Source organism: Canis lupus, chromosome 15 (assembly GCF_003254725.2).
Source record: "Canis lupus dingo isolate Sandy chromosome 15, ASM325472v2, whole genome shotgun sequence".
Classification (NCBI taxonomy): Eukaryota; Metazoa; Chordata; class Mammalia; order Carnivora; family Canidae; genus Canis; species Canis lupus.
Window position 1 is genome coordinate 14,801,629 of NC_064257.1, and position 20,920 is coordinate 14,822,548.

Below are 20,920 nucleotides of genomic sequence, written 5' to 3' on the forward strand. Positions count from 1 at the left end.
TGTAGTGCTGTGAGCTGCCACTAGATGGCAGTACTACATCAATGTACCTAATTCAAGAAAGTAGAACTGGAATTCAGCCACATACTGGTTTCTCCAGAAACAAAAAAGAAAAGAAGTCCGAGCTTGGGACAGGTGGCATCCAGCATCCCTCAGCTCAGCAGCTCTAAGGGAAATAGTTTCCATCTCAGGTCTGACCAGACAAATAAGCAAGTAGTGTGGCTGCTCTAATGGCTTTATTAACTCCTTTCTGGGGGTGGCAGGACCTTGTAGTTGAAGAGCTGGAAGGAAACCAGGAAGTGGTGGTCTCAGTATGGATCATTAAAGGGGTACAGAGGGTGCCCTGCATCTCTCGGGACCCTCTTCCCATCCACCTGGAAAGAGAGAGACAAATGACTCTATTAGCAGGAGTTGACATTCCAAAGACACAGGGCCTTTCCCTGAATCCTCTTGAACATCACCTATAAACAGCACTATGCCAGATGGCAGTGGCAGGACCCTGAGCACCAGAGAATGCCCGTATTGACATTCCAGCAATCCATAGCCTGGTGTATACCTGTCCCTGCCCCTAAGAGTTCATAGTCTCAACTGGAATAAGGAACTATTTATTTCCCTACCTGTAACAGGCTTCAACCCAACCTCAATTCCTCTACCAAGACTGAGAATGCCTTAAAGCCTCCTCTCATTTATACCATATACTGAGAACTTGCAATATATCAAGAACTGGGATCCTTTTACAGATAGATTGAGGCTTGTAAAACTTAAATAACTTGTTCTAGGTCACAAGATATCGAAGCTGGACTGGGACTCAAAGGCTATTGCTTTATCCCCAAGCCTTATTACTTTCCCAAGCTTAATAAAAAGAAAAGAACCCACTGTGTTCAGGACAGCAATCCTACCAACAACATCCAGCTCCTCCTCTGACCAGCAAGGCCGAGAGGCTAGATCTGGGCCAGAATTCTGCCCCAAATCTTATATTCCCTAACTCTGGCAGGTGATATATACTCACTGTGAGCATGGGCACAATGTATCGCCAATTTTTATTCAGGGCATCTAGCTGCTTCATCTCGTCTGGGCTAAAGGTGAAGTCAAACACCTGGGGATAAGACGTAGGGATCAGGAAAATCAGCTTTGTGTGTGGAAGCCAGGATTCTTCTTGCCAGGCAGAGTCGGAGCCAAACTATGTCCCAACGGGCTAAAGGTTGAGGCCAAGAAGACAGGACCCATCACCAAGTACCTGGATGTTCTGGAGAATACGTGAAGGTGTGATACTCTTGGGGATGCAGATCACTTTCCGCTGGACCTGCCACCTAAGGTGGGGGATTGAAGTAGATTAGGAAGAGGAGTCAGTACTCACAATCATTGTTTCGTCCTCCACACAGCCTTCTCTAAACTCCTGGTGTCCCTGAGCCCCAATACAATGGGGAACATGCCTCAGAGTAGCTTCCCCTAGATTATACAGCAAGATTAGCAGCCTCACTCAGGTAGTTGGATAAGGAATCACTCAACCCTTGCCTCCCAACCCAGGTGCCCTCTCCCCACTTCTTTCCCCAAGATTGCCCACACCTGAGCAGGATCTGAGCTGGAGACCGGCCATACTTTTCAGCCAGTGCCAAGACTACCGGCTCCTCAAGTAGGACAGGCTCATCAGGATCACGCCAAGCTCTATCAGAGGATCCCAGAGGGCTATAAGCGGTCACCTCCAGGCCACGTGCTTGGCAATGAGCAATCAGCTCCTTCTGAGCCAAGTATGGGTGACATTCCACCTGAAACAAACAAAAAAAACCCATCACTATTGGCTGATCTGACCCAGCTTGTGGGGCCCCCACATCTCGGCCAACTTTGCATTGCTGACTCCCCAATTCCCCTCAGCCCACTTTCCCCACTCTCCACCTGCCACTCCAATTCATTCTCTTCCCACACCTCAATGTCTTTATTTTTGGTTTTCTAACATTCTTGTGTTTGATATGAACCAATACATAGTACTTCTTCTTACTGACAGAACCTTACTTTACACGTACATTGTTCACATTTATTTCCATTGTGCTTGAATCAAAGACTTTTTAGTTTTTTTTAACTCCAGTGTAGTTACCTCAATGCTCTCCTTTATGCAGACAATTCCTACGCCAACACTTCTGAAAACTTGCTAGCCATCTCCATGAAGTAGACCCATCATCTGCTCACTTATGTTCCCGCACACACATATGCCCTCAAAGCAACAGATCTGTGTTGCTGTGCTCACCTGCAGGACAGCTGGGCGTACAGAGGCCACACTGAGCACATCATCGATCTGCCGACTGCTGAAATTGGACAGGCCCAGTGCTCGTACCAGTCCCTTAGCCACCAGTGCCTCCAGAGCTTTCCAGGTCTCCTTGTAGTGGGTAGAGTCATAGCGGATTGTCCCATCGGCATTTTTAGGGAAAGGGTTGTCTCCCCGCCTAAGTAAAGACAGCCCCCGCCATGAGTGGGCACAAATGCAAGGCTCCTGCCTTATCTGCCCATCCAGCCACTCTGTGTCCCCATACCAAGCCCAGAAAGGGCAAAAGGCCAAGAATAAAAAAACAAGCATGCTCTTTCACCCTCTCAGGTCATGACCCAGGTGTTAACTCTATATAGAACGCCCATTCCCTCTCCTCTTCTTCCTAGACACAAATTGTATCTCCTCTCCTCTGGGAAGTCTTTCTGAACTCCTTCCTCCTCAAAGAGTTTCATGTTCTTGCAACCTTCCCCTAGGACTGGCACAGAGCTCCTGGTAGGCTCCTCTCATACCCTCTGCTGGAGCTGATTCTCTACTGCAATCCTAGGCCTAGCTCAGCAGAAGCCAGTAGTTTCCTGAATGAATAAAGGGAGGGGGAGGGACCACCCATGTATCCCTAGGATCCACCTCATGTGAAGCTACACTCCTTTGCTGTAGCTAAACTCTTGGCTGCGATGGCATAAAAGGCTGAGTTCCCATGGCAAGCTGAGGAGTGTTCCTCTCCTGCCCTGCTCCTGTGCCTTACAAGTTACTACCATAACTCCCCCAACACCTGACTCCCTGGATGAAGACCCTGGCAAGACTCACTCAAAGGCATAAGGCCAGTGCATCAGGTACAGGTCCAAATACTCCAGCTGGAGGTCAGCCAGTGTCTTCCGGAGGGCAGGCTCCACATCCTTGGGGTGGTGTTTAGTGTTCCACAGCTTAGAAGTCACAAACAGCTCCTCTCGAAGCACCACCTGGTACAGGGGCAGGGCCCATAGTGAGAAGAGCCATGGGCACCCGATACACAGGTAAATAATTTCACCCACCCTCACCTCTGGGCGAGGAATTAGGAGGAAGACACTGCCAGATCCCTCCAGCCAGGACTCCAGCCCTCACCCCACCCCTCCGTCACCCTAGTCCTCACCTTGCCAGGTCCTACATTCTCCTTCAGGGCCTCCCCGATCTCAGCCTCATTGCCGTAGATAGCAGCACAGTCAATGTGGCGGTAGCCTACACTCAGGGCATACATAATAGCTGCTTTTACCTGCCAGGTGAGATGCAAAGGTTTCAGTTCTGTTGGCCTAGGCCAGAAACTGCCCTCCTGAGGGTCACTAATGGGGAAAGGGGCAGTTATCCATAACGTAGGAGTGGGAAGATGAAAAATGGTTCTAGTCTAGGGGACTAGAAGCCTCTTCAGAGACCCCAAACCCTTTGCGCTGGCCTAATAATCCCCTAGATTCCCTCCTACCCAAGCAATCTCAGTGGGGCCTAGTAAAAAACTAACATTGGGGCAGCCCGGGTGGCTCAGCGGTTTAGCACCACCTTCAGCCAGAGACATGATCCTGGAGACCTGGGATGGAATCCCACGTCAGGCTCCCTGCATGAAGCCTGGTTCTCTCTTTGCCTGTGTCTCTGCCCCTCTCTCTCTGTGTGCCTCTTGAAAAAATAAATAAAATCTTAAAAAAAACAAAAAACAAAACCTAACATTGGTACTCTCAGACGCTCAGTAGATGGATGGATACATTAAAAGAAAACAGAAGTTTAGGTCATGGAGACTGGTTCTCTAGGTCTGAGGAGCGGATTAGGGAAACACAATACACAGGTAAATAATTTATAGGCCAGTGCTACACTGAGAGATCTTTATGGAGCCCTGTAGATCAAGTGAGCTCTGGGAGTTCGAAGGAACAAAAGAGCTCTGAGAGGGGGGAAAAAATTAAGGAAGGCAGAGAAGTGAGATGAAGCTGGGCCCAGAGCCCTCTGTTGGGAGAGAAGAAAGCAGACACAAAGTAGGCGGACAGGTCAATTTGCTAAAAAACAAACTAGAAACCTGGCATCAGAAGCAGAACCAGGGCAGCCCCGGTGGCTCAGTGGTTTGGTGCCACCTTCAGCCCAGGGTGTGATCCTGGAGACCCGGGATCGAGTCCCAGGTCGGGCTCCCTGCGTTGAGCGTGCTTCTCCCTCTGCCTGTGTCTCTGCCTCTCTCTCTCTGTGTCTCTCATGAATAAATAAAAATCTTTAAGAAAAATAATAAAAATACAGCTATATTAAAAAAAAAAAAAAAAAGCAGAACCAAGGGTGCCAGGGCCTTGCCTTTTAAGATCCCCATCTAGGGTGCCTGGGTGGCTCAGTCGGTTAAATGTCTGCCTTCAGCTCAGGTCATGATCCCAGAGTCTGGGATCAAGTCTGGGATCAGGCTCCCTGCTCTGTGAGGTATCTACTTCTTCCTCTACCCCTTCCCTCTGCTTGTGCCCTCTCTCCCTCAAGCTCGTTCTCTCTCATTCTTTCAAATAAATAAAATCTTAAGGGCAGCCCCGGTGGCGCAGCGGTTTAGCGCCGCCTGCAGCCTGGGGTGTGATCCTGGAGACCCGGGATTGAGTTGCACATCGAGCTTCCTGCATGGAGCCTGCTTCTCCCTCCGCCTGTGTCTCTGCCTTTCTCTTCGCTCTCTGAATGAATGAATAAAATATTTTTTAATAAATAAATAAATAAATAAATAAATAAATAAATAAATAAATAAATAAAATCTTAAAAAAAGAAATCTCGGGGCAGCCCCGGTGGCGCAGTGGTTTAGTGCCGCCTGCAGCCCGGGGCGTGATCCTGGAGACCCTGGATCGAGTCCTACATCGGGCTCTCTGCATGGAGCCCGCTTCTCCCTCTGCCTTGTCTCTGCCTCTCTCTCTCTGTGTCTCTATGAATAAATAAATAAAATCTTAAAAAAAATAAAATCTCCATCTAGGTACAGCTCTTACTATCCAGACGTACTCCCCTCACCAGTCTTGGCCCAGGTTCTGATTTCCACCCTTGCCTTTACCTAGCTCCTAGACCTGTCCTGGGCGGTGTCAGCGACTGCCTGGAGTACAGACACCCTGGCTCCAGGGTTCTAGGCAGCTAGAGGAAGGAAAACAAAGGAAAAAGAGGCAGAGCACACCACAAATACCAGCCTAATTCCAAGAGAGAAGAGGCTCTTCTTTCTCCCTGCCAAAAGTCCTTCTCAAACTTAATCCCCAAACTTCTCTAAACTCTGACTCAGATTTCCAAAGCAGGAAGAAGCCCTGAGAAGATGCCCCACCCCAGGTGGGAGCTACATCTCTAGTTCCAACAACCCTAGGAAAGCTGGTCTCGATTCCCACACTCCCCTAAATTGGAAGAGTCTATATACTAGGGTTAAACTCCAGCTAGCCTTTTGTTTTTTTCAGCTAAGAATGGTTGTTACCTCTTTAAAAGGTTACTTAAGGATATAATTGCCCCCGGGATCCCTGGGTGGCGCAGCAGTTTAGCGCCTGCCTTTGGCCCAGGGCGCGATCCTGGAGACCTGGGATCGAATCCCACGTCAGGCTCCCGGTGCATGGAGCCTGCTTCTCCCTCTGCCTGTGTCTCTGCCTCTCTCTCTCTCTCTCTCTCTCTCTCTGTGCGACTATCATAAATAAAAAAAAAATAAAAAAGGATATAATTGCCCCCATTTTGCAACTTGTCCAGCAAAATCTCAACCATTAAGCATCTGGTTCTTTAAGAAAAAGTTTGCTGTGATGCCTGGGTAGTTCAGCGGTTGAGCGTCTGCCTTAGGCTCAGGGTGTGATCCCAGGTCTGGGGATTGAGTCCCACATTGGGCTCCCTGTGAGAAGCCTGCTTCTCCCTCCACCTGTCTCTGCGTCTCTCATGAATAAATAAACAAACAAATCTTAAAAGAAAAGAAAAAGTTTACTAACCCTTGGTCTCTACAGTTGACAGCTATTCTTCAAACCCTGACACCTATCATGTGCCTACCTCTGGACTGAACACTAGGGAGTGGCCCAGCCCTTGAGCCCTGTGTGGGAGAGGAAGATATGATCACAGCACATAAATGCCGTATTAGGGATCAGCATAGGGCCACAGTGGGGTCCCATGTCTGCCACAGCACTCCGTACAGATCTCATTAGGGAAACGGTTCCTTCCTATTCCCTTAGCCCTTCTGGGCCCCGCAGCCATTCCTCTGAGTTAGCTGAGGAAGCCAAGGGCTCACTGCTGGCCTCTTCTTCCCTTGTTTCTTCCCAGTGCCTTTCAGGCTCATCCCTACCTGAAATAGAGTACCAGGATGGGGCTGCTAGGGAAAATTCAGGGGCCCTCTCTCAAATTCTCCCTTTTCCCTGGCAGAGGTGCAAGAAGCCCTCCTCCCTGTCCTCCATTTCTCACCTGGCCAGGATCACTCTTCCAGGTGCCCAGCCCAATCAGGGGCATCTTCTGCCCAGTGTGCAGGAGGACACATGAAGCCGCCATCGCCCCCTGAAACACCAATGGGAAGAGAATGGTATGGGGGTCAGTGTTGCTGCTTGAGCCTCTGCTACCCATTGGTCAAGAGTCCCATAAAACATGGGTGGTAAAGGGAGCACAGATGTGAGACAACAAATACATGATTGTGCATACATGCCTGTAAGCAGAGGGCAGCTAAAACAGCATAACCAGAACCAACCGAAGCTAGTAGTTCCTGGACAAACATTAACTGGACCACCAGCCTGGCTGTCCTTCCTTCTACTGGGCTAAAGATCTGTGTCAGAGAGCTCTAATACCTAAAAACAAAGGTGGGTGGCTCCCTGAAGTACCCAGACTTGACAACATAAAGTCTCAAGCCACCGTAAGATAGCAAAGGCCACGATAAGTCAAAGTGAGACCAAGTGACAGAACAGATTCAGGAACAGGTCACCTCCCTGAGGATGAAACAAACATTCCCAGGAGGCTCTCAGAAACTAGATTCTCCTAGTCCCGCACAGACTGGTCTGATCTGCACGCTGCTAGGCCAGAGTGGAGTCTTACAAGGTAAGCATACATTTATTTATTTATTTGTTTGTTTGTTTATTTTTATGTTTATTTATTTATTTATTTATTTTTATTTATGATAGTCACACAGACAGAGAGAGAGAGAAAGGCAGAGACATAGGCAGAGGGAGAAGTAGGCTCCATGCACTGGGAGCCTGACGTGGGACTCAATCCCAGGTCTCCAGGATCGCGCCCTAGACCAAAGGCAGGCGCCAAACTGCTGCGCCACCCAGGGATCCCCTTTTTTTATTTTTTTAAAGATTTTATTTATTTATTCATTCATGAGAGACACACACAGAGAGAGAGAGAGAGAGAGAGAGAGAGGCAGAGACACAGCAGAGGGAGAAACAGGCTCCATGCAGGGAGCCCGATGTGGGACTCGATCTCAGGTCTCCAGGATCACGCCCTGAGCCAAAGGCAGGTGCCAAACCGCTGAGCCACCCGGGCTGCCCCGTATACCATTTTTTAGATGAAAAAATCAAACTCAGGGCAGCCCCAGTGGCTCAGCGGTTTAGCGCCGCCTTCAGTCCCGGACATGATCCTGGAGACCCAGGATCAAGTCCCATGTCAGGCTCCTTGCATGGAGCCTGCTTCTCCTTCTGCCTGTGTCTCTGCCTCTCTCTCTCTCTCTCTCTGTGTGTCTCTCATGAATAAATAAATAAAATCTTTATTAAAAAAAAAAAAAGAAAAAAGAAAAAAGAAAAAAGAAAAAAGAAAAAAGGGGATCCCTGGGTGGCTCACGGTTTAGCACCTGCCTTCAGCCCAGGGTGTGATCCTGGAGTCCCAGGATCAAGTCCTACATTGGACTCCCTGCATGGAGCCTGCTTCTCCCTCTGCCTATGTCTTTGCCTCTCTGTGTGTGTGTGTGTGTCTCTCATGAACAAAATCTTTAAAAAAAAGAAAGAAGAGAAAAGAGCAAACTCAGAGAGGTGAAGTTATTTGCCCCCAAATCAACAGCTGAGAAGTAGCAAAGCCAAGGAACCAAGGAGGAGCCAATGGAAAAAGACAAAAAAAGCCAGGTAAACAGACTCCTAATATTCACGTGTTGTGCCTCACAGTAGACACCTATCACAATGTGCTACAGAAAAGCAAATGACGTCTGTAGGGCAAGGACCAGGGAATATAGACATTGGCTTTTAAGTTGGACTTCCCCAAGGGGAGTCAAGAGGAGAAGGCTTTCCAGGAAGGGGAATCAGATACAGCAGAAAGCAATAAATTATAGACACAAGAAAATTTCCAACTGAACAAAACAGGTGTTACTGGAGCAACCCTCTTTGGAGAGCTTTGAAAATCAGAAGTCTCCAAAGGGCCCACGAATACTCGTTCAGTCAATAAAAGATGAATACTCCAGGTCTTGTGCTGGGCCTAAGAGACCCACATATTCAGAGTCCCTGCCCTCTTGGAGTTTATTATGGGCTGGTATAGTGAGGACAGAGGGTAGTACAATGTATGAGATAGGACTAAAATCTGCACAACTGCTACAAGAAAAGAGTAACCCTGCTAGGATGGCTTCTTGGAAATAATATTTGATTCTTTTTTTTTTTTTTAAGATTTTATTTTTGGGGCACCTGGGTGGCTCAGAGACTGAGCATCTGCCTTGGCTCAGGATGTGATCCCAGGAGACACACAGAGAGAGGCAAGACATAGGCAGAGGAGGAGAAGGAGGCTCCCTGTAGGGAGCCTGGCACAGGACTCAGAGTCCAGATCCCGGGATCATGCCCTGAGCTGAAGGCAGACGCTCAACCGCTAAGACACCCAGGCATCCCAAAAGACTTCATTTTAGGGATCCCTGGGTGGCGCAGCGGTTTGGCGCCTGCCTTTGGCCCAGGGCGCGATCCTGGAGACCCGGGATCGAATCCCACATCGGGCTCCCGGTGCATGGAGCCTGCTTCTCCCTCTGACTATGTCTCTGCCTCTCTCTCTCTCTCTCTCTCTCTGTGACTATCATAAATAAATAAAAAAATTAAAAATAATAAAAAAAATTAAAGACTTCATTTTATTTTATTTTTTAAGATTTTATTTATTCATGAGAGAGAGAGAGAGAGAGAGAGAGAGAGGCAGAGACACAGGCAGAGGGAAAAGCAGGCTCCATGCAGGGAGCCTGACATGGGACTCGATCCCAGGTCTCCAGGATCACACCCTGGGCTGAAGGCAGGCACTAAACCGCTGAGTCACCAGGCTACCCAAGATTTTCTTTCCTTTTTCTTTTTTTTTTTAAGACAAATTTTTATTTTATTTTATTTATTTATTCACGAGAGACACAGAGAGAGAGAGAGAGAGAGAGAGAGAGAGAGGCAGAGACACAGGCAGAGGGAGAAGCAGGCTCCATGCAGGGAGCCCGACATGGGACTCGATCCTGGGTCTCCAGGACCAGGCCCTTGGCTGAAGGTGGCGCTAAACCGCTGAGCCACCAGGGATCCCCAGATTTTCTTTTTTTAAGTAATATCTACATCTAATGTTGGGGCTCAAACTCACAACCCCGTGATCAATAGTTGCATGCTTGGGGCGCCTGAGTGACTCAGTTGGTTAAGTGTCCAACTCCTGATTTCAGCTCAGGTCATGACCTCGGGATCCTGAGACTGGGCTCCGAGCTGGGTGTGGGGCCTACTTAAGATTCTCTCTCTCCTGGGATCCCTGGGTGGCGCAGCGGTTTGGCGCCTGCCTTTGGCCCAGGGCGCGATCCTGGAGACCTAGGATCGAATCCCACGTCGGGCTCCCGGTGCATGGAGCCTGCTTCTCCCTCTGCCTGTGTCTCTGCCTCTCTCTCTCTCTCTGACTATCATAAATAAATAAAAATTAAAAAAAAAAAAAAAAAAAAGATTCTCTCTCTCCATCCCCCTTCCCTTTGCCTCAATCCACCAATCTAAAAAAAAAAGAAGGGACACCTGGGTGGCTCAGCGGTTGAGCATCTGCCTTTCTCTCTCTCTCCCTCTCACTTCTGTTCTCTCTCTCTTTCTCTCTCTTAAAAAATAAATAAATAAAAGGTGCATACTCTACCACTGAGCCAGCAAGGCGTCCCTGAGTCAATCAAGTCTTGATGAATAGGAGTTATCCAAGCGAAAGGGAAAAGAAAAAGAATGCTCAACCTAAGAGCCAATAAGCTTGAAATAACCTTTTCCCTTGATCTCCTCAGTACTATAGATATCACTTCCTTGGGATTGATTTCATTGCCAGCAATAACTTTATAAATATAACCTTTGTTTCTAAGTTCTGAAAAGACATCAAGAATATTATGGTAGAGCAGGAAATAAGACAAGTTGTAAATATAACTGACATACCAAAATTGTTTTTCCTAATACTTCCAACTCTGGAAGATTTTTATAGTCTAGCATACTGTGGTTATGGGTACCTTTTTCTGCTGAAACAGAAACAAAATTATTCAGTCTGGGCAGCAAACCACAGATCACTGAGGGTAGTATTGTTACCAAACTTCCCAGGGATCAGGCAAGTTTGTCTGGACCTCACAGGAGGAACTAGTCTGCCAGTTGCCACCAGTGTCTGTGGCTGGTGTCCTGGGCTTGATCCCCAAACAGGTGACCTGCTGGCCCCTCCCAGATTTCCTAGCACACATTGGAGAACTCTGAAATTACACATGGACTTAGGCTGAGAGCTTGAACAAAAGCCTAGTCTAAGGCAAAAAGGAAGAAACCTGATGCTTGCTTCTCCCTTTTGATGGTGAAACAGAAAACCCAAGAGGAAAAAAAAAAAAAAAAGAAAGAAAGAAAACCCAAGAGGCCGGGAGGTGGGGCGTCGGGCGAGGGGGGGGTGCGGGAAGGGGGGTGTCATAGAATAAGGAACACCTAACAAAGAGGTTCAAAGAACAAGAGCTCCAAAGGAGAGAATGGAGGGGCACAGAGAACAAATGTTTTTCTCTAGGACAGGAAATCATACTTTGCCAGCTCCTGACTTCCTTATCTTCTGCCTCGGGGATTTGCTTTCCAGCCTTCTCCTGCATTAACAGGCTCTGAAGCTGTCAGGAACTGCCTAGCTTGGGCTCTAGCAGCAATCAGAAACCCTTATGTTAACTTGGGAGACGTTTGGGGCACCTGGGTGGCTCAGTCAGTTAAGCATCTGCCTTTGGCTCAGGTTGTGATCTCAGGGTCCTGGGATGGAGCCCCGTGTTGGGCTCCGTGCACAGTGTCTGACTGTCCCTCTCCTCCCCTCTCTGCTCTTCCCCTCCTCACAGGCTCTCTCTCTAATAAATATAATCTTTAAAAAGGGGGTGGTGGGGGATCCCTGGGTGGCTGAGTGGTTTAGCGCCTGCCTTTGGCCCAGGGCATGATCCTGGAGTCCCGCGTGATCCTGGAGTCCCTGCTCGTCGGGCTCCCTGCATGGAGCCTGCTTCTCCCTCTGCCTGTGTCTCTGCCTCTCTCTATGTCTATCATGAATAAATAAATAAAATTTTAAAAAATAAAAATAAAATAAAAATAAAAAGGGGGTGGTGGTGAACCTGGGTGGCAAAGTCAGTTGAGGGTCTGCCTTTGGCTCAGTCATGACCCTGGGGTCCTAGGATGGAGCCCTACGTCAGGCCCCCTGCTTGGCGGGGAGGCTGCTTCTCTCTGTCCCTCTCACTCCCCTCTGCTTGTGCGCTCTCTCTGTGTCTCAAATACATAAAATCGTAAAAAATAAAAATTAAAAATGGGATGCCTGGGTGGCTCAGTGGTTGAGCGCCTGCCTTTGGCTCAAGGTGTAATCCTGGATTCCCAGGTTCGAGTCCCACATCAGGCTCCTTGCATGCAGCCTGCTTCTCTGTCTGCCTGTGTCTCTGCCTCTCTCTCTCTCTCATGAATAAAAAAATAAAATCTTTTAAAAAATTAAAAAAAAAGAACTTGGGAGAGGATTTACACATAAAAAAGAAAAGCTGCATGGTGGGGAGGGGGGCATAGGTGGTATCAGGACTCAGGTTTTTTTTTTTTTTTTTTAATATGTATCCTGTGGGTGAGGAAAAATGTATCCTGTGTAAATACTTTTGATATATTTTTTAAATTTTTTATTTATTTATGATAGGGACACAGTGAGAGAGAGAGAGAGGCAGAGACACAGGCAGAGGGAGAAGCAGGCTCCATGCACCGGGAGCCCAACGTGGGACTCGATCCCTGGTCTCCAGGATCGCGCCCTGGGCCAAAGGCAGGCGCCAAACCGCTGCGCCACCCAGGGATCCCAATACTTTTGATATTGATGGAGGGAAGGGATTTTTTTTTTAAAGATTTTATTTATTTATTCATGAGAGACACAGAGAGAGAAAGAGAGAGAGAGGCAGAGACACAGGCAGAGGGAGAAGCAGGCTCTATGCAGGGAGCCTGACATGGGACTCGATCTCGGGTCTCCAGGATCACACTCTAGGCTGAAGGCGGCGCTAAACCGTTGAGCCACTGGGCTGCCCAGGACTCAGGTTTTAGGGGCACCTGGCTGGCTCACTTGGTAGAGCACACAACTCTTGATCGTGGGGTTGTAAGTTCAAGTCCTATGTTGGGTGTTCAGATTACTTAAAATCCTTAATAAAAAAAAATCCTTAATAAAAAATAAAAAAAGGACTCAGGTTTTATTATTCCCAAGTCAGCATCTACATTCCTTCTGTCTGGGGCTGTCTTCCCTTCTCATAGGAGGACTCTATAGCTGCTGCCTGGATGCAGGAAACAAAAACACAGGAAAAAGAGGAAGCAGTATTTACATGAGTGTTCCCAGCTGCATGGGCCTCTCCTCTATCTCTCACAAATGTTAGTGTCCCTCAGAGTTCTGTCTCCAAACCTCCTCCCACTCCCTAGTTAAGCTCATGTCTTCACTTACCACGTTAAGCACTGATTCTGCCCAACCCAGTCCTGGACCTGCAGCTCCCTCTGGACATCTCTACCCATACATCCTATAGGTATCTAAGACTCAACATGTCCAAAACTCTACTCATCATATCCAGCAGCAAACCACAAAGGAAATGGTTCAAGGCCTGCGACTGCACAGACCTGGATTTGAATCTCAGGACCCTCCCCCATTTTGAAGAGAAGCCCTATCAAGTACTTTGCATAGTGCCTCACCAATGCTCTTCATTCGGTATATCTCTCTCAGCAGGGACTCAAGGCCCTGGATAATAACTGTTAAACAATTCATAGTACAATCCACAGGGTCTTGAAAAAAATATCTAAATAAATTATTTCAGTTCATTTGGCATCTTTTAGTATTATCTATCAGATTATGGTTTGACAGGTGATGGGTAGGAGAGTATATCCTTGCCTGTACTTCTAAGAAGCCAGCATAGAAAACTACTTTAAATATGTAACAGTGACCAAGATTTGGTCAATTTGGCTGGGTTAAAAATCCTATTAATATTGGTCAATATTTTTTAAAAAGATAGTTTGCTCTAAACTGTAATATAAAACCTAAGACTACAGTAACACTTCACGTACTTCTTGAGGTATGTGAAAAAGATTTCAAAATATCTCTTTTTTTCTTTCTCCAGTCCATCCATATCTGTCTCCACTGCCACTGCTCTAGCTTGAACCACACCTACCTGAACCACCAATCTCCTGTTTCCAGTGTAGCCCCTCTCCCTATAATCCATTCACTAAATCTGACCATGTGACTCAGAGGCTCATCTTTCAGCTGTTTTTGCCTACCTTCGGTATGAAGTCTACACTCCTTAGTAACAGCTTTTATAACCTGGCCTCCACCTTCCCATTTTCCCACTTTTTCATGGCAAACTCCAGGTTTCAGACTTTACAGAACCAGCTTTCACTTACGTGACTCCAGGTACACTTTGCTTCCCCAAGTCCTACCCCTGCCTGGCTAACTGCTGCTCATCCTTCAGCTAGCACTTCTCCTCCCACGCACCAATAGCTATGCACATGGTGGCAGTTTTTTGTTTATATTGGTTTCCCTCACAAACCAAGGTACTCCTTGAGGTCAGAGCATACCTATCTGAACCCCTCACTCCTAGAATGCCTGGCCCATACAACACATAGAAACACACATGTGTTGGGAAGTCTGGGTGGCTCAGCAGTTGAGCACCTGCCTTTAGCTCAAGGTGTGATCCTGGAGTTCCAGGATCGAGTCCCACATCAAGCTCCCTGCATGGAGCTTGCTTCTCCCTCTGCCTGTAACTCTGCCTGTGTCTCTCATGAATAAATAAAATCTTAAAAAAAAAAAAAAAAAGAAACACACATGTAAGCATATACAAACACACATACACAACAAAGACACACAAAGGCAAATGTGTCAAGGGGGAGAACTTAACAGCTGGGGGGGGAACATTTGAGGAAGTCACTGCCTTCATCACCTTCTTTCTTTACTTCTTGCGTAACCTGGAAAGAATAATCTCTGAAAGATATCAAAGCACTTTACCATTTTCAGAAAAACAACAACCATGTTTTCATACAGGATGATACTGGAATCGCTACTGTGTAAATAAGAAAACTGAGATCCGGACGCCTGGGTGGCTCAGCGGTTGAGTGTCTGCCTTCGGCTCAGGTCATGATCCCGGATCCCGGGATCGAGTCCCGCATCGGGCTCCCTGCATGGAGCCTGCTTCTCCCTCTGCCTGTGTCTCTGCCTCTCTGTGTGTGTCTCTCATGAATAGATAAATAAAATCTTAAAAAAAAAAAAAGAAAAAGAAAAGAAAAGAAAAGAAAGAAAACCGAGATCTTGGGGAAAGTAACAGGTCTGATCAGAACCATCAAGACTCTTTTAGGGAGGTCTTGCAGCCTGTGTATGGGTAGGCTGAAGAGCCGAATTAATAGTAACCCCATCTGGTGACAGTTCAGATTCCAGTCTCATTGTAACAGAGGTCTGAAGCAATGGAAAAACATGCCCCAGCTTTCCCAAACCCACCACAGTTACCTAAACTAACTTTACCCATTCCAGCCACTTCCAGGAAATATCTATGCAATTCCATAGAAAGGCCAGAGTTTAAAAAAAAAAAAAAAAAGAAAAGAAAGGCCAGAGTTCCTGCAAAAATCGTGTTGGTAAGCAAACAAAAAGAGGAAGGAGGCCTCTGGGTGGCTCAGTTGGTTAAGCATTTGCCTTTGGCTCAGATCATGATCCCAGGACTGAACCCCCGCTCAGCAGAGAACTAACAGTTACAGTGACCAAGACTTGGTCTATTTGGCTGGGTTAAAAATCCTATTAATACTGGTAAATTTTTTTAAACAGATATAGTTTACTCTGAACTGTAATGTAAAACCTAAAATTGCAGTAACACTTCATGTACTTCTTGATGTGTGTGAAAAGAATTTTATTTTTTATTTTTTTAGAATTTTAAAATATATTATTTCATGGGACGCCTGGGTGGCTTAGAGGTTGAGCATCTGCCTTTAGCTCAGGGCGTGTGTGATCCTGGTTCCCAGGATCGAGTCCCACATCAGGCTTCTTGCATGGAGCCTGCTTCTCCTCCCTCTGCCTGTGTCTCTGCCTCTCTGGTCTTTCATGAATAAATAAATAAATAAAATCTTAAAAAGTAAAATAAAAAATATATTTCTTAAGTCTTTCTCCAGTCCATCCATGTCTGTCTCCACCGCCACTGCTCTAGCTTGAACCACACCTACCTGAACCACCAATCTCTCTGCTTCAGTGCGGCCCCTCTCCCTACAATCCATTCATTAAATCTGACCTTGTGACTCCAAGGCTCAAAGTCTTCCAGCAGTTCTAGGCTACCTAAGCGCTCCTTAGTAATATCTTTCATAACCTGGCTCCCTCCTTCATTTTCCCACCTCTTCATGGCAAAGTCCAGGTGTCAGACCTGTCCTCAGAAAGAGTTCAAAAAAAAAAAAAAAAAAACAAAAAACAAAAAAATAAAAAAAAGAAAAAGAAAAAAGAAAGAGTTCAACTAAAACTTCCTGAGCAACCTAACAGTGGACACATGCTTTTAAAAGCTTTATCTCACTTAACTCTCACCGCAGTTGCGATGTAAGAACTCATTTCATGGGTGAGAAAACTGAGGTCCAGACAAACTGAGAATTTAAACATCACCACACAGGGTTCAAATGGGAAACCGAGTCAGACTGCCTCCAGAGCCTGAGCTCTCTGCTCTATTCGGGGGGGCAGGAGTTGATGGGAGCAGCAGCAGCAACTCACCCCGGCTGGAGCGCAGAGCGTCAACGAGGCAGTGTGATCTCTGCTCGGTTCTGTGCCCTGCCCACGATCCAACACGCCTCAGCTCCGGGAACTGCTGGGCTGCGAGGGAAGATGGCCCGATGCTGAAGGCCGGGACCTGGCTTAAGTCTGGCAGCGACGAGGAAGCTCCTCCCAGAGGGGAGAGGGCCGGGCTTTCAACGTCAAGCGCGGCGGCGGACCCCACCCCTGTCCCCCGTGAGGAGCTGGCGGAAGCCAGAGCGGGCAGCCTGCACCTTCCCCTCCTCTAGGGGCTAGCGGTCGGATTGGCTGGAGTTTAGACACGCTTCGCTGCGCAAGTTTGGAGCACGCGGGGCTGGCGGAACCCCGAGCCGCCTGCCACGTGGGGGCTCCGGCGGCGGCGGGCTCGCGCCTCTGCTGGCCCACAGTGCACCGCGCGCCGCCGCTCTAGGCCGCGCCGCCTTCTGGGGAGCGGCCGCTGCGGGAGCGGGAGGGCCCCGGGGTCACGTGGCAAGTGCTCCTCGGGCCGCCTCCCCCTGGATTCACCGAACCAACGCCTGCTGGTCCCGCGATCCCGGATCCAGTCCCACGTCGGGCTCCTTGCGGGGAACCTGCTTCTCCCTCTGCCTGTGTCTCTGCCTCCATCTCTCTCTTTCTCTGTCTCTCATGAATAAATAAATAAATCAAATTTTAAAAAAAAGAAAGAAAGAACCAGCTCTCGCCCCTTTCCCTTAGAGTCAGCCAGGTTCCCGGCGTCTACCTGAGGCCGGCCCGCTTACCTGGTCAGATAAACAGGCTCAGAAAGTAGCCGCAGCCTAAGAGTTGTCTGTAACGAGGAAGACCTCAGGCCTATGGGCTCCAAGAGATAGAAAGTGCATGGGCCCCGTCCCTGGACTGTGGACCTTGGCTGCGCGTTAATGCGCCAGGTCTCGAGCAGCCCGCTGGCGCAGCGGTTTAGCGCTGCCCTCAGCCCGGGGCCTGATCCTGGAGACCGGGGATCTAGTCCCATGTTGGGCTCCTTGCATGGAACCTGCTTTTCCCTCTGCCTGTGTCTCTGCTTCTCTCTCTCTCTCTCTCTCTGTGTGTCTCTAATGAATAAATATATCTCTTAAAAAAATTTTTTTTAATGTCCCAGGTCCTGTGTTAGACTTTATAAACATGTTTTTTTTAAAAAAAGATTTTACTTATTTATTCACGAGAGACACAGAGAAGCAAAGACACCGGCAGAGGGAGAAGCAGGCCCCACGCAGGGAGCCCAATGCGGGACTCAATCCTGGGTCCCAGAATCACGCCCTGAACTGAAGGCAGACAGATGCTCAACCTCTGAGCCACCCAGGCGCCCTTATAAACATGTTTTTACTGAATCCTCACAACAGTCTTGTAAAGGGAGTGTTCTTTTTTTTTTTTTTTTTTAAGATTTTACTTATTTATTCATGAAAGACGCAGAAGGAAGAGAGAGGCAGACACAGGCAGAGGGAGAAGCAGACTTTGTGCAGGGAGCCCGACAATCCCCGGTCTCCAGGGTCACACCCTGGGCCAAAGGCAGGCACTAAACAGCTAAGCCACCGGGGCTGCCCCAAGGGAGTGTTCTTTTTAAATTTTTTGCGAGCTTTTTTTATTTTGTAAGCTTTTTTGTAAGCTTTTTTTTTTGTAAGCTTTTTAATTGAAGTACAGTATAGCATACATACAGAAAAATGCAACAATCTTTTTTTTTTTTTTTTTGCAACAATCTTTTTTAAAAAAATATTTTATTTATCATGAGAGACACAGAGACAGAGACATAGGCAGAGGAAGAAGTAGGCTCCATGCAGGAGCCCGATGTGGGACTCGAGCCCGGGAATCCAGGATCACGCTCTGAGCCAAAGGCAGGCGTTCAACCTCTGAGCTACTCAGGCGTCCCAAAATGCAGCAATCTTAAATGTACAGCTCTGTGATTCCCAACCCCCCCCTATATAATTGTTATCGAAGTGAAGATACAGATGTTACCAGCACATTGGAAGTCGCCTGTGAGGGAGGTATTCACCTTCTGGTTTTACAGATTGCACAGACTCACCGAGGTAAAGTAGCTTGCCCAAAGTCACACAGCTATTAAGTTCACGGATTTTATGGTTGAAATAGCCCTTGCCTGAGAGGTGACTTGCATTTTACATTTTCGGCTCTGTGTAGCTCTGCCTTTTTCTCCCCACACCTCCGAGTCCCCTGCTCCTTTATTCTTTCCTATTGTTTTTTTGCTCCCTGGATTACTCCGTTTCCTCAATATAGGTAGTGTCCTGATAGAGCAAATGTCCAACGTTTGATGCTAACTATCCTCATAAAGACACTCAAGATTCCAGCTTCTGTGATCAGAATTTAATACCCCTCAGACTCATGTTAGGATACCAAAGACTTTAAAAAAAAAAAAAAAGGGGGGGGATACTAAAGACTTGGGCAGCCTGGGTGGCTCAGCGGTTTAGTGCCGCCTTCAGCCCAGGGTGTGATCCTGGAGACCTGGGATCAAGTCCCACGTGGGGCTCCCTGTATGGAGCCTGCTTCTCCCACTGCCTGTGTCTCTGCCTCTCTCTCTCTGTCTCTCATAAATAAATACAATCTTAAAAAAAAAAAAAAAAAAAAAGAATTTGAAGGGTGACACTTACCTGGATGAGGCTTAAGGGTCCTTTCATTAAAAAAAAAAAAAAAAAAAAAAGGATACCAAAGACTTGCCATCAAGAGACACATGCCATGTATCCCATCCCTCCCACTTTTCTGCAGTCTCACAGACTCCATATTTTTTTCTACTGAGTCTGACTTCTTAAATGTCTGAAGGGCAGCAATCAGGTGGTGACCTTGCCACCTGATGAATTGCCGAGGCCTTCTCCTTCCCCAGCATTGGGGCTTTTGCTTTTAAATCTGGTGCTGGGGAATGTTTCATACGAGGTACAACCCTATTCCTCCAAGAGTTTTCTTTTTCTTTTTTTTTTTTTTATTTTATTTATTTATTCATGAGAGACATAGAGACACAGGCAGAGACACAGGCAGACGGAGAAGCAGGCTCCATGCAGGGAGCCCGACATGGACTCGATCCGGGGTCTCCAGGATCACACCCTGGGCCGAAGGCGGCGCTAAACCGCTGAGCCACCTGGGCTGCCCCTCCAAGAGTTTTCTAAGCAGTAGTTGTCAGATTATAAAACAGATTGGCTCAAGAACACATCACTTCTTTCGCAACCATCCTCCCATTTTACAAAAGGTAAGACTCTCAGTCAACTTCTAGGGTGCCTTGCCCCAGTGTAAAAACAAGGAGGCCTGAGAGGTAGGAGGAGACCAAGTGAATGAATTGTCTCAGAATGCAAGGGAAATGAGTAGTTCAGGTAGGAAGGATAGTGGGAATGTATTGCTTTTTGGCTGTCCAATGTCCATTCCTCCTTCTTTTGGAGAATTTCTTCCTTGTTGGAAATTCAACAGTCATTAATTCAGTTACCTGGGGCAGTGGTTTAGCGCCACCTTCAGCCCAGGGCGTGATCCTGGAGACCCAGGATCGAGTCCCATGTCAGGCTCCCTGCATGGAGCCTGCTTCTCCCTCTGCCTGTGTCTGCCTCTGTGTGTGTGTGTCTCTCTCATTAATAAATAAAATTTTTTTTAAGATATTTCTTCCTGGAGTTTGAATTATTAATATAGTCATCAAAAGACTAGAATCAACTGAATTTCATGCCTTTCATCATGAAATGCATTTCACTAGCACCCTGCCGAGGCTGCCAAGCAACCTCTGCCAATAGGACCTCCTGAAGCCACCTGGGTCCTGCCAATTCCCAGCCATACCTTCCCTTTTATCTTGCAAGTTCTCCTATAGCCTTCCCAAAACGCTTTTCTCTTTCTTTGGTTAGAGCCAGTTTTTGTTGCTTATAACCAAAGAAGCCTAACAGACACAAGGAGTAAAAATAGTATCAGATGCTACAGGAAGAAGAGGAAGAGGAAATAAATCACAAGGAACTCTAAAAAAAGAGGTTAATAGAGAAAAGGTCAAATTAGAACTGAATGAATATGACTAAAATGTGAATGTGTTTTTTCACATCTCTCCTTAGGTTCAGGATTGCATAAAATGCAAGAGGGATAATTCAAGTTAGATATAAATATGGTCTGGGACACCTGGGTGCCTCAGTGGTTCAGCATCTGCCTTCGGCTCGAGTCATGATCCCGTGGTCCTGGGATCGAGTCCCACATCTGGCTCCCTATGGGGAGCCTGCTTCTCCCTCTGCCTATGTCTCTGCCTCTCTCTGTGTCTCTCATGAATAAATAAAAATATTTTTAAAAATATATAAATAAAAAAAAAAAATATATATATATATATATAAATATGATCTGTTTATGTTGATCAAATTCAGATGTGACCCTGGAACTGCTACAGCCATTTTGGTTCCAGAATGAAGATAAAACCAGTACAAAGAGGAGGACAAAGCCAAGAGAATGTCAGGGAAGTAAAAACATTAAGCCTTGATTGTCACACTATGTCTAGAATTTGCCCTATCCTGGAATTATATAAGATAATAAAATTTCTGGAGCACCTGGATGGCTCTGGTCATGATCTCAGGGTCCTGGGATCAAGACTCACATCAGGCTTCCTGATCAGCAAGGTGTCTGCTT

General features: G+C 47.1%; 1 protein-coding gene across 2 annotated transcripts; it reads right to left on the reverse strand.

The window, feature by feature from the left end:
• Window positions 1-214: 214 nt before the first annotated feature.
• Window positions 215-16,734, reverse strand: AKR1A1 (aldo-keto reductase family 1 member A1). 2 transcript variants are annotated; one of them, XM_035698925.2, is made up of 9 exons: window positions 16,310-16,734; window positions 6,629-6,718; window positions 3,384-3,503; window positions 3,062-3,213; window positions 2,240-2,435; window positions 1,564-1,763; window positions 1,235-1,307; window positions 1,007-1,093; window positions 215-371 (listed from the first exon to the last, which is right to left on the reverse strand). In XM_035698925.2, exons 2-9 carry the CDS (start codon window positions 6,710-6,712, stop codon window positions 306-308), a joined length of 978 nt encoding a protein of 325 aa, XP_035554818.1. In that variant the 5' UTR covers window positions 6,713-6,718; window positions 16,310-16,734; the 3' UTR covers window positions 215-305. The 2 variants fall into 2 exon arrangements, with proteins under 2 accessions (XP_035554818.1, XP_035554819.1); XM_035698926.2 differs by lacking the exon at window positions 6,629-6,718 and having other exon boundaries at window positions 16,310-16,727.
• Between the last annotated feature and the right edge of the window lie 4,186 nt (window positions 16,735-20,920).

What these genes read in the sequence shown, in the direction of transcription:
- AKR1A1 (XM_035698925.2), bottom strand. Translation starts at nt 6,712, where the DNA reads ATGGCGGCTTCATGTGTCCTCCTGCACACTGGGCAGAAGATGCCCCTG. An exon ending in TACGCCCAGCTGTCCTGCAG is followed by an intron (nt 1,764 to 2,239) that starts GTGAGCACAGCA and finishes TGTTTGTTTCAG; the next exon opens with GTGGAATGTCACCCATACTT. An exon ending in ACATTGTGCCCATGCTCACA is followed by an intron (nt 372 to 1,006) that starts GTGAGTATATAT and finishes CTCTCTTTCCAG; the next exon opens with GTGGATGGGAAGAGGGTCCC.